This window comes from Marmota flaviventris, chromosome 1, assembly GCF_047511675.1.
Source record: "Marmota flaviventris isolate mMarFla1 chromosome 1, mMarFla1.hap1, whole genome shotgun sequence".
Taxonomy (NCBI): Eukaryota; Metazoa; Chordata; class Mammalia; order Rodentia; family Sciuridae; genus Marmota; species Marmota flaviventris.
The window spans coordinates 119,768,340-119,782,509 of NC_092498.1; the positions used below are offsets into that span (position 1 = coordinate 119,768,340).

The following is a 14,170-nucleotide window of genomic DNA, read 5'->3' on the forward strand; positions in this document are numbered from 1 at the left end:
AATAGTATTAATTGATCACAAACAATGTGGACAAACTGATTCTACTTGAGACAGACTTGCATCAGACACCATAGGACTTCTGTTTCTTGGTCTGATTTTTATGAATATGACTGAACCAACTTTCCTTCTTTCCTTTCACCTAATATGTACAGGTGAAAGTATTACATTGGCTTCAATATATAAGTTAATGGCAAAATAATGATTTTTCCTTCAGCTATCCTATAATTAATTACACATATACATGTTTATCCAACTGGGCAAATTTTACAACTATCTGGTTTCCCTTCAATGCCACAGAATGAGACTGAAGGGAGGTAAAGATTGCAGCCGTGGTGAGTCTACAGCAGAAGATAGGACTCAGGCAAAGTATGCATGGCAAAAGACAGCTACAGCTAGCAGGATGATGCCGTTATGTTCACTACTGTCCTCCACAAAGGCTTCTCAGAGGTGTCTGTCAGCTTCATCTTCATAGCTGCCTCTTCTTCCTTGGTCATCTTAGGTCCCTGGTCCAGCCCACAGAACAGGTCATAGGCCCGCCTGAAGCACCCTTTTCTCTCCTCTGGAACTTCTGTATCAAGGGAAAGGCATAAAAGAATTATTGGATACAGAAGCAGAAGAGATGAGAAGGGGCTTCCAGGAAGATGCTATACCATGAAGCATCTACATTCTGAAGAAATTTCCCAATTTTCTTGTTTTCAGGAATGGGAGTAGTATACAATTTTCAAATAAAGTTAAGTACAAGACAGTGTTACTGAATGGATTCTACATCATCACAATCAAGTAGCCTGAACTGCATATCAGACAAATGAAATGTATTTTGATTTAGAAAATTTAGATCAAGTGATAGTTTATGAGAGAGAAATGTTAACAATTGGCTGGTAAACTGTGGTGTGAAGAACATGGAAAACCCATCTGTGAAATACATAAACTCATAGCTCTCTGCTGTGTTACTGGAAAGCAACAAGGCTGGCATGACAGGAGTGAATTGGCTACATCTGTGAATTCTAAGCTTCCACATCAGATCCACCTGGATGGCAAAGAAAGGTCTGAACTGTTCCTGATGCAAAGTAGCAGTGATCAACAGTTTTGGGCCTTAAGATCTGATATTGCATATCAATACTGATGAATCAAACCATCCAACTGCCCCTTACACCCAAAGTGGATGCCTACCAAGGGAACTGATTCCCTTCTGAGCTCATGTGTAGCACCAGAAGTAGACGGACCCAGTTTACAATCTCTCTCTTCCACTCACTAATATGAGATCAAACACACTATATTTTTGGCACCATCTTCAGAGAACACTCTTTTGCACTTTCTCATTTTCACAAATCTCAGACATTTTAAAAAGAGGCACAGAATTTTAGAAATGAGTGATCTAGGACATAAATGTATCACAATTGGTACCAAGTCCAGTCTCATGGCCTTGTTAATTCACTTCTCTTATCTTTTGGGTATCTGTAAAAGTGGATAAATATTGACTTCTTTATTGTATTAATGAAAATTTAATGAGATATTTAATTTAATGATTTAATGAGAGGGAACCCAGCACATAGTACATATTAGTAAGTAAAATCTCTTCCCCCTCTCTATCTTTTCTCTCATACAAGAGACATACCCTTTTGTACCTCTCCCATCTGTTGTATTCCAATGACATAGGATCACTGACTAGCTCAGGTGACAAATAAGTACATGGTTATCTGAGTTAACATAAAGTTAAGTGGTCTTGGGAAACTCTCTTATTTTTCTCATCTATAAAATTGGAAGACGTATGTTTGCATTATCTGCCTTAAACTATGATATGGATATGGATACAAAATGTATCATTAAATGAGTAAGTTATTTATAATTAAATGTTATGATCATGTCATTATCAATCATATGATAATGGTGGTGGTGATGACGATAAGGGGATGGTGATGCAATTTTATTCTCTTAATGTTACTAGAATCTTCCCCATAATGCTGTTTCTCAGAGAATGGTGCTTGTGACACTCAGTCCTTTTTCTTTTCTATTTTGAGACAGCATCTTATTTAATTGCCCACGATGGTCTCATATTTGCAATCCTCTTGCCCCAGCCTTTTGAATCACTGTGATTACATGTATGCATCACCAAACCCAGACCCATAACCTAGATGTGCAATAGTCTACTTTCTTACTCTGAGTTAAAATTAGATGGATCCTTAAGTTCATCAGTTTCATATCTCTTCTCTCATGCAAAAATTATCTCTTCTTCCATATTAACACTTCTTGATACTCAAGGCTCCTCATTCATGCCCTTCTAAAATCTGATATTCTCACACAGTAGGTAAACACGTTTTAAAGTAGAAGAGGAAAGAGGGCATGCTCACGGGCTAAGGTGTAGTTTTGTTGTACAGCAATGGTCTAGTAGGTGCAAGTCCTGGTTTTAATTCCCAGTACTACACAAAGGAAGAGAAAAAGAACAAGAATATGGGGGCATGCTCATGCCTGGCTGCTCCAGGAAAGCAGGAAGGAACTGCCTGATGTCAGCATCATGGACAGCTGCCTGTGGCTCCATGTTCCTCAGACCCACAGAGATGCTGGTTTCAGAACTAAAACGTTCTTGGAGATTAAGAGCATATTGTATCAGGGCCAAGACCATTAACAGTCTCTCCCTCTCAGTGCCTCAATTTGTATCTGTAAAGTGAGATAAAAAAAATCATAAGACCTTTATGGCCCTTTCCAGAGCTAGAATTCTATGACATTCCTAATGGCCAGATTCAAAATTTGCTCTGCTTCATCTGGTGCTCTACTTCACATGGAGTGATGAGCACTCCAGTCCAGTACCAGCAAAAGCATCGGATCTTGAGCTCCCCTACTTCTACACACCACATACATCCATTCTTCATGTGTGTATCTTACCCATATGGTGAGGAAAACTTCCAATATTGAAGCTAAAGAAAACATTAATTTAAAGGGAAAGCTTCTAGGCACTAACTAAGCATCATCTCAGGCTTCCAGAAAAATTTGATTTTTTAAGTCATGTATGGTAAGACATAAAATCCCAATAGTCTCTATTTTTTTATTCTCTTTATGTTACTAGAATCAAACAAAGCTTCCTCCCCCATCTGTTCTGTTTCCAAACTATGTCAGAAGAGCCTGGCCCTTCTTTTACCTATGACTATGCCCCAAAAGCATGGTCAAGTCAAGGTGGCAAATTTCTCATGCACTGATTCACTGAGCACTGTAAATTTGAGGGGTAAGGCAGCTGAAATGGCCCTGTACCTCCCTCCCTGACCTCAACCAAGCCTCATAGTAAACTTTCCAAAATACACTTATCCATCTCATCTTTCCGCATTCCTCCTAGGGAAGGGATCTGAGCTCTGATGAAGGCATTTAGTGAAAGCTTTACATAGTCTTGCTGTTGTAAGAGTAACTTTTTTTTTGGTACCAGGGATTGAACTCAGGGGCACTCAACTACTAAGCCATATCCTCAGCCCTACTTTGTATTTTATTTAGAAACAGGGTCTCACTGAGTTGCTTAGTGCCTTGCTTTTGCAAGGCACTTTGGCTTTGAACTCATAATTCTCCTGCCTCAGTTTCCTGAACTGCTGGGATTACAGGTGCATGCCACCACACCCAGCAAGAGTAAGTTTTTATGGCTTGGAAATCAGTTTTGACTCATAAATCACCTATTTCAATGGTATCCTTCTGTGTTTCTTGGAGGTCCTCCTCTTCTGCATCCAAGTCAATACGTTCCTCTGTGCTGTTGCGCAGACTCCAACAGAGACGATAGAGCTGTGGGAAAACAGAGAAAAACTTAACACAAAAATCCAGTGTCTTCAGCCAAGCAGTAGGAGAGCAAAGAGATAACCATCAAGAAAGGAAAAGGAATGTGGACTCTTAGTACCAACAAAGAACATAGATTACATTTCTCACCCACAGCATAATCTCTCATTATGTTGGAAACTTAGATGTAAATCATACCTGTGTATACAGAAGTTAAAGACTGCCTCAAATAAAGAAATATTTATTCAGTGATTGTTTTTACACATGATAAATGAATTGTTCCTTTTGGCACTGATACTAGGAAGTAAGATAGAAAAAACAACCATTTGTCCAGATCAGCAGTGTGAGGTCATAATTTTATACTATGTCATATTACGAGGATAAGAATATGCAGAGCGATACATCAAGTTGGTAGAATAGAGACAGCCAACACTAGTTTGCTCCTCCATGGGATGAAAACAAAGAAAAACATTGTGTAACTGCTCACAGAAGTAAGGAACTATGAGTGAACACTGGAAATTGATAGCACAGAAAATTAAACCTGATGAATTCCAGAGACAACAGAGAATAACAAAGCAAAGGAGGTAGAATACCTCAGCTCCTGGTGCCTGACACCCTGGTCAGGGGAAGGCACTGATTCCTGCAAGGAGGTAAAATCTACAGAGAAAGAGTCATGGCATGGCATAGAAGGATGCACCCTAAAGACTAACAGTTTAAATAAATAGATGAACTGAAGTCTGCTTAGCAAGCTAGCTTTAAAGAAGGAACTCAACCGTATCTCTCAGCAAACCCTCAGGGTGCTATGGCGAGGATCCATCTTGAGTAGGGTCCTATTGTGAGGGACTAAACAGCTCTGGGATCAGAAAACTCAGAAAAATCACATTTTAGTGTCCCTATGAACATTCCTATGCACTGACTGGGTAGGCAGTGGCCAGTATAACTTGGGGGAGTATCCCTGACAAAAGTTTCTGAGAAATTTATGCAGGGGTTTATTTATGCTTTACTTATGCAGGGAACATAGACTACAATATATTCACGAGAATGGAGGAAACAGTAATTCAGCAGTTCTCCCTTCTGTTACTTGAAGTTACCCCAGAAGTATATTATTTTGTGTGGGAGCCAGGTCTGAAGTCATGAGGATAGAGGTCGGCAAATCGTTTGGTTTCCATAACCAAAAGTACAGAACAAAGAATATTAAAGGCTGCAATAGAGCAGTGCAAATTCACATGTAAAGGCAAACCTATTAGAACAAAAGCAGATTTCTTGGTGGAAAATATTATCACCAGGAGGGTATGGACTGATGTATACTGAAAGAAAGTAAATGCCAATCTATATTAGTATACTCAGCAAAGTTATTCTTCACATTTGAATGATAAATAAGCACTTTCCATGATAATCACAAACAAAGGGAGTTTATAGCCATGAAGCCAGCACTGCAGAAGATACTTAAGGGACTTCTATACCTAGAAGAGGAAAAATGATAACCACAATCATGAGAACACAGGAAAGAATAAATCTCACTAAAAGAGTTGATAAGCAAATGAGAATTAGGAAAAACTAAACATTATTAATATGTAAAACTACCAATCTTCTAAGATGAATAAGAAAAACAAATATAGAATATCCAATACTACCAGAAGATAAACAAAAAATTTAGAAACCTGTACACACTTTTCAACAAAAATCCTGAATGTAAATGAATCCTCCAATTAAAAAATACATACTGGCCAACTGGATTAAAAAACAAGATGTAACAATCTGCTGCATACAAGAAACTCATGTCATAATTAAGGGCATGAACAGACTGAAAATGAAAGGATGGAGAATGAAATTTCATGAAAATGAAATATGAAAGCAAATAGCAGTATTTATTTATGATTTACTTTTAGCAAGATTTGCAGAAGAGACAAGGAAGATCACTACAGACTTATAAAGGGAAAAATTCATCAAGAAGATAATTATAAATATATATGCACAAAATGTCAGGGTTTCCAGTTTTGTTAAACAAAGACAATTGAATATAAACAAAGAGATAAGCTTAAATACAATAATAGTAGATGATTTCAATATCACACTCTCAGCAAGTGATAGATCATCCAGACAATAAACCATTAAAGAAACATCAGAGTTAAATTATACTACATATCAGGTGGACTTAATATACAACCACAGAAATTTCACGCCAAAACTGTATAACACGTATTTTCATAAGTACATGGAAGATTTTCCAAAATAGATCATATATTAGGCCATAAATCAAGTCTTACAAATGATAAAAAGTTGAAATAATTTGTTATATCTAATCAGATCATAATTTGGTGAAACTAGAATTAAGAGGAAGAGGAACTACAGAAATTATATGAACACATGGAGATTGAACAATATACTTTTTTTGGTGGTATGGGGTTACTCTACCACTGAGCTACATCCCCAGCTCTATCTTTAATTTTATTTTGAGACAGTATCTCACTAAGTTGCCCAGGTTAACTTCAAACTTGTGATCCTTCCTGACAAGTATCTGGGATTGTAGGTGTCCACCACCATGCCAAGCTGATAATACACTTTTGAATAAACAGTGGGTCATTGAAGAATCTGGAAGGAAATCTAAAAATTTCTAGAATCAAGTGAAAATGGAAATATAACATACCCTTATCTTGCAGGATACAATGAAAACAGTATGAAGAGGAAAATTTAGAGCTATGAGTGTTTGCATTAACAACAACAACAAAACCATAGAGATCATAAATAAATAACCTAAACATGGCAAGGCCAAGAACAAACTAAACCCCCAATCAGTAGAGTACAGAAATAATAAAGATTAGGGCAAAAATAAATAAATTAGAGACAATATGAATGATACAAAGGATTGATGAAACAAAGAGTTGGTCCTATGAAAAGCTAAAATTCACAAGCCCTTGACTAAATCTACCAAAGATTATAAGATTAAAAAATACATACTGGCCAACTGGATTAAAAAATAAGACCCAAATAAATAGAAAGAGATAAGAAGGGGGATATACAACTGATACCATTGAAATTCACTGGATCATTTGGGAATATTTTTAAAAACTTTATGTAAAACAAATTAAAAAATATCTAATGGACAAATTTCTGGACACATATGACATTCCATAATGAACCAAAATAGAAAATAAAAGATAAAATTAAAATAAAAAGCTAAATAGATCAATAAGAAATGAGATTGAAATAGTCATAAAAAGTATTACAACAAAGATAAGCTCAGAGTAGATTCACTGCTGAATTTTACCAGACTTTTAAAGAAGAAATAATATCAACTACCAAAGCTCCTCAAAATATTTCATAACTTAGAAAGGGAAGGACCCTTTTAAACTCATTCTACAAAGCCAGTATCACTCTACTATCATAACATGATAAGGACACAACACATATACTCATAAGGAAACTATAGGTCAATAACCCTGTCATCATAGTGCATAAAATCTCAATAAAATACTTGAAAATTGAATCAACGGCACATTAAAAGATCATACAGCATGAGCAAGTTAGTTTTATTCCAGTGATGTAAGTCTGATTCAACACACACAAATCAATAAATGCAATACAGCACACAAGTAGAACCAAAGACACATATCACATAATCATCTCAATAGATTCAGAAAGGACCTTTGAGAAAATTGTGTATCTCATCATGATAAAAACTCTAATTACTTTAGGGATAGAAATATCATATGTCAATACAATAAAGGCTATATATCACAAGCCCATAGCTAACATCACACTGAAAGGAGAAAAATAAAATCATTTCCTCTAAAACTAGAAAAATACAAGAATGTCCACTCTTATTCAATATAGTATTTGAAATTCCATCCAGAGCAATCAGGCAAGAAAAACAAATAAAAGAGATAGAAAGAAAAAAATGAGGAAGTCAGATTTTCCCTCTTTGCAGATAGTGCAATTCTATATTTAGAGAACCCTAAACCCTAAAAGCTTTTAGAACTGATAAACAAATTTAACAAAGTAGCAGATACAAAATCAAACATACAAAAGTCAATAACTTTTTTATACATCAAAAATGAACTTCCTGAGAAACAAATTAGGAAAAAAAATCTCTCAATTTATAATAAGTGAGAAAAAACAAATAAATAATATACCTAGGAATAAACTTGACCAAGATGATAAAAAAACCTACAATGAAAATTTCAAAGCCCTGAAGAAAATAACTGAAAAAGACACTAGAAAGTGGAAAAACACCACTGTACATGGATTGGAGAATGAATATTGTTTAAATGAGTATACTACAAAAAGTGATCTACAGATTCAATATAGTCCTCATAAAAATACCAATGACATTCTTCACAGAACTAGGAAAAACAATCCTAAAATTCATATGAAAGCACAAAAGACCCATAACAGCCAAAGCAATCCTTGGCAAAAGGGCAACACTAAGGGATGATAATTCCTGGCTTCAAAACATACTACAGAGCAATAATAATAAAAACAGAATGGCAATGACATACAAATAGAAAGGTAGTTTGATTAAATAGAATAGAGGACACAGAAATAAACTCATGCATCTTTAGCTAATTGATTCTCAACAAAAGTACCAAAAATATGTTGGAGAAAAGACAGTCTCTTCAACAAATGATGTTGGGAAAACTGAATACCCACATGGAGAAGATTGAAACTAGGGTCCTATCTCTCATCCTGTACAAAAAATAAACTCAAATAAATAAATAAATAAATCCAAAATGAATCAAAGATATTAATGTAAGACCTGAAGCTTTGAAATGACTAGAATAAAGCATAGATATTGCTACAAGCAAAAATTTCCTTGAATAGGATTCCAATAGCCCAGGAAACAAAAGAAATAATTGACAAACAGGATCACATCATATTAAAAAGTTTCTGCACAATAAGAGAAACAATCATCAGAGTGAAGAGATAACCTACAATATTGGAGGAAACAAAATCTTTGCTAGCTATTCATTTGACAAAGAATTAATATCAAGAATATATAATTTTTAAAAGTTAACAAAAGAATAAGCAATCTAATCAAGAAATGAGCAAATGGTGTGAAAAGATACTTCTCAAGAGAAGAGTATGGATGGCCAATAAATATATTTTTAAATGATATATAATCTTTATTCATCAGGCAAGTGCAAATCAAAACTATACTGAGATTCCATCTGACTGAAATATAGTCAGAATGGCTATTATAAAAATTAATAAATAAATAACAAATGTAGGCAAAGATGTGGAGAAAAAAGAACCCTTTTACAATTTTGGTGGGAGTGTAAATTAGCTCTGTCACTATAGCAATCAGTATGGAGTTTCCTTAAAAAATTAAAAATAGAATTACCAAACAATCCAGCTATATCAATCCTGGGTATACATCCAGAGGAAATAAGTCAGTGTACCAAAGAGGTACCTGTACACCCATGTTTATTACAGCACCATTCATAATTGTAAAGATACTGAATCAGTCCAGTTGCTCATCAACAGATGAATGAATTTTAAAAATGGTATATATACACTATGAATATCATTCAGTCATAAAGAATAATGAAATCATGTCATTTTCAGGAAAATTGATGGAATTGGAGGATATGTTAAGTGAAATCAGCCAAAAACCAAAACAAAACAAAAACAAAAACAAAAAAACCAAGTAGGGCATGTTTTCTTCTGTCCATTGGTAACTACCTTGCTTTCTCTACTTTAAAAGGAAACACAGAACTAAATGTGTTTGGGGCCACAAGTTTGAGGCATGGGGAAGCAGGTGATAGTTCTATGAAAGAAAGCCTGTGACAGATACAGTCAATAAACATCATGCTGATTTTGCAGTAATGAAATCAGTTTTTATTTGACATATAGATTTGTCACGGCTTTTGGAAATTTGGCAATGATGTTGAAGGTTTCTAATGGTCCTATAGTTCTTGTATTCAGGTATGCATAAAAAAGTATTAATAAAAACTTTTCTCTTTTTGTATGGGCATATATGATCTTGGGTTAATTTCTTATCTCTGTTCCCTTGGAAACCTGAAAAAGGTGGAATGCCATTTGAATTGGTTTTTCCGGCTTATATTGCTTATAGGCCCATAATTACTAATTTTTTTCTAGATTGGGAGGGATATGAATGAACCCTAAACCAATGGAAGCATCTTTATTTAGAGAAGAGTACTTTTAATTTATGAAGTATTAAATCAATTGGACCTTGATATTGTGTTATGGTTTGAATGTCCCCTAGAAAACTTATGTTGAAATTTAACTGCCATTGTGTCAGTATTAACAGGTGTCAGCATACTACAACGATACAGGCACATCACAGTTTATAGCAGTGCAATTCACAATAGTCAAATTATGGAACAATCCCAGGTGCCCATTAACAGATGAATCAATAAAGAATATGTGGCATTGCTACAGGGCCTGACTCGGGCCTACCAGAAGGAATGTTTATCTTGCTCATTTTGCGGCAGGGAAGTCCTACCATAGAATGCTATGTTTTGGGACAGAGTGCTGTCAGAACTCTGGCAAGTACCATTTCCTTGCTCCTTTGACAAGGAGTTTTTCCCCTGTTGGTTCAAGGTAAGCCTACATGGCAGTTTCTAAACTCTTGGTGTCTGGACTCCTGTAAGATGATATGTTGTGCATCACTTCTGGACTATTATTATTGTTATATGTAAATTGGCACATACCCACTATAAAAGCTATTTTTTTTTTGCAATAAAACAGACACTGTTTTCTGAAACCATCTCTGGAGGGGTTTCTCCATGCTCTCAAGCTCCCCACAGTCGACACTGGAAGGGCAGGACCCTCAGCATGGCATGTATACACAATAGCTTTTTAATTTTTTTTAGTTGTTGATAGACTTTTATTTTTTATTTATTTATATGCAGTGCTGAGAATTGAACCCAGGGCCTCACACATGCCAAGCAAGTATGCTACTGCCAGGCCCCAGCCCCAGACCCACAATGGCTTTATACTGAGCTATAAAGGAGAATGGAATAATGTCATTTGCTGGTAAATGGATGTAATTGGAGAACATCAGGCTAAGTGAAATAAGTCAGACTCACAAAGTCAAAGGTCAATTGTCTTTGCACACAAGCAGAAGTTAGAAACAAGGGGAGAAGAGGGTTGAGGAATCCCATGAAGACAGAAAGGAGATCAGTAAGGAAAAAGAAGGGGATTAAGGGTGACAGAGGATGGAAGGGAAAAGGGAGGAACTGCAGAATGAAATTGATCAAGTTATGCTATGTAACTTTATGAGTATTCTACATTCAATTCCACCTTCATGTATATCTATGAAGCACCAATTAAAATCAATGAATAAACAGAAGTAAGTCCAGTAGAGTAGAGGAAGAAAATGGGCAGGGAGGAGACAAGGAAAAATGGAAGTACTGGGGATTGAAATGGAACAAATTATATTCAATGTATGTAGGCATATGTCAAAATGAACCCCACTAATATTTATAACTATAATGCAAAAATAAGAACATTTTTTAAAAAAGGGATAATTAGATAATGAGGAATCTGTTCTTATGAGTGTATTGAATCCACTATTATGGGAGCAATTTTCTGATAAAAGGATGAAGTTTGCCTTCGATTAATTCATATCCCTCTCTCATTCTTTATTGCCAAATAATACCTTCCATTAGGTTATGATGTGGCAAGAGGGTCCTCACCAGATGCACCCATAAATCTTAGACTTGAGGCTTCAAGGACAGAAAATGAAATAAACTTTTATTACTTATAATCTACCCAATCTGTGGCATTCTTTTATAGCAGCAGAAAACAGACTAAGATATATTGTTAGAAATAGCTTAAGCCCAGCGCCTGCAAGGTAGGCGGAACTGTGACCCAGCAGCAGAACAGGCGCAGCGGCCTGCTGAGGGGCAGAGCCGCCCCCTCCCCCCGCGCCTGCAAGGTGGGCGGAGCTGTGACCACCAACAGAACAGGCGTAGCGGCTTGCTGAGGGGCAGAGCCGCCTCCTCCCCCTGTTCCTGCAAGGTAGGCGGAACTGTGACCACCAACAGAACAGGCGCAGCGGCCTGCTGAGGGGCAGAGCCGCCCCCTCCCCCCATGCCTGCAAGGTAGACGAAACTGTGACCACCCACAGAACAGGCCCAGCGGCCTGCTGAGGGGCAGAGCCGCCCCCCTCCCCACGCCTGCAAGGTAGGCGGCACTGTGACCACCGATGGAAAAGGCCCAGTGGCCTGCGGAGGGGCAGAGCTGCCAACCACGCCTGCAAGGTAGGCGGGCCTGTGACCCACCAGCAGAACAGGCGCAGCGGCCTGCTGAGGGGCAGAGCCGCCACCTCCACCTGCGCCTGCAAGGTAGGTGGAACTGTGACCCACCGGCAGGACAGGCTCAGAAATCCGTGGAGGGGAAGAGCTGCCCCACACGCCTGCAAGGTAGGCGGACCTGCGACCACCAACAGAACAGGCCAGACCTGCAACCGACAGACAGAACAGGCCCAGCGGCCTGCGGAAGGGTAGAGCCGCCCCCCCCCCCCCCCCTGCAAGGTAGGAGGACCTGCGACCTACCGGCAGAACAGGCCCAGCGACCTGCAGAGGGGCAGTGCCGCTGCCCGCGCCTGCAAAGTAGGCAGAACTGCGACCATCAACAGAACAAGCCTAGCGGCCCGCAGAGGGGCAGGGCCGCCGCCCGAGCCTGCAAGGTAGGCGGACCTGCTACCGACCGGCAGAACAAGCCCAGCGGCTTGCCGGCATGGTAGGTATATTGCCCCAATTGGAGGAGGGGCAGAGCCGCCGCTCGCGCCTGCGAGGGAGACTTTGCAACTACACAAGAGCAATATAAATATATAGGGGGAAAATTCAATAGCACAACAGTTTCACCAAGCAGAAAGAAACGCGAACAGTATGAAGAGACAAGGAAAGAAAGGACCACAAGCAATGCAGGTCAACTCAATGTTAGAAGAGGTAATATCTGCAGCAGATGGAATGTCAGAGAAAGAATTCAGGATATACATGCTTCAGATGATCTGGAGTCTCAAGGAAGACATCAGATAGCAAAATCAGACAATGAAAGATCACTTCAACAATGAATTACATAAACAAATCCAAGAAGCAAAAGATCAACTATACAGGGAGATAGAGGTTATAAAAAACAAACAAACAGAAATCCTAGAAATGCAGGAAGCAATAAACCAACTAAAAAACTCAATGGAGAATACTACCAGCAGAGTAGAACACTTAGAAGATAGAACATCAGACAATGAAGACAAAGTATTTCAACTTGAAAAGAACATAGACAGCTCAGCAAGACTGTTAAGAAACCATGAGCAGAACATCCAAGAAATATGGGATAACATAAAGAGACCAAATTTAAGAGTCATTGGGATACAGGAAGGGACAGAGTTTCAAACCAAAGGAATGAGCAATCTATTCAATGAAATAATATGAGAAAACTTCCCAGACTTGAAGAATGAGACAGAATCCCAAATCCTAGAAGCCTACAGGACGCCGAATGTGCAAAATCATAAGAGATCCACACCTAGATACATTATAATGAAGATGCCCAACATACAGAATAAGGAGAGAAGTTTCAAAGATACAAGAGAAAGGAAGCAGATTACATTTAGGGGTAAGCCAATCAGGATAACAACTGATCTTTCAACACAGACTCTGAAAGCTAGAAGATCCTGGAATAACATATTTCAAACACTGAAAGAAAATGGGTTCCAACCAAGAATTGTGTATCCAGCGAAATTAAGCTTCAGGATGGAAGATGAAATTAAAACCTTCAACGATAAACAAAAGTTAAAAGAATTTGCAGCTAGAAAACCATCTCTTCAAAACATCCTCGGCAAAACATTACTGGAAGAGGAAATGGAAAATAACAATGAAAACCAACAGTGGGAGGTAGGACACTAAAGGGGGGAAAAATAATCAAAGAGGAAAACAAACCATGTTTAGTAACAGAAATAAACAAATATGGCTGGAAGAACAACCCATATCTCAATAATAACCCTAAATGTTAATGGCTTAAACTCACCAATTAAGAGACATAGGCTAGTAGAATGGATCGCAAAACAAGACCCAACAATATGCTGCCTACAGGAGACACATTTGATAGGAAAAGACATACATAGGCTGAAGGTGAAAGGTTGGGACAAAACATATCACTCAAATGGAATTCGGAAACAAGCAGGATTGTCCATACTCATATGAAATAAAATAGATTTCAAGCCCAAGTTAATCAAAACGGATAAAGAGGGACACTACATACTGCTCAAGGGAACCATACACCAACAAGACATAACAATCAAAAATATATATGCCCCAAACAATGGTGCAGCTATGTTCATCAAACAAACTCTTCTCAAGTTCAAGAGTCTAATAGACCACCATACAATAATCATGGGAGACTCCAACACACCTCTCTCACCACTGGACAGATCTTCCAAACAAAAGTTGAATAAGGA

At 37.9% G+C, this 14,170-nt stretch overlaps 1 protein-coding gene across 2 annotated transcripts in view; it reads right to left on the reverse strand.

Annotated features, from left to right (window-relative positions):
* Positions 1–392: 392 nt before the first annotated feature.
* The window catches only part of LOC114106500 (sodium/glucose cotransporter 1-like), an 87,772-nt gene continuing 73,994 nt past the window's right edge, over positions 393–14,170 (reverse strand). For both annotated transcript variants that reach the window (XM_027953439.2, XM_027953441.2), the window contains exons 14-15: positions 3,651–3,756; positions 393–568 (exon numbers count right to left, since the gene is read on the reverse strand). In XM_027953439.2, coding sequence (XP_027809240.2) covers positions 393–568; positions 3,651–3,756 — 282 coding nt within the window. The remainder of the gene's footprint in view (positions 569–3,650; positions 3,757–14,170) is intronic.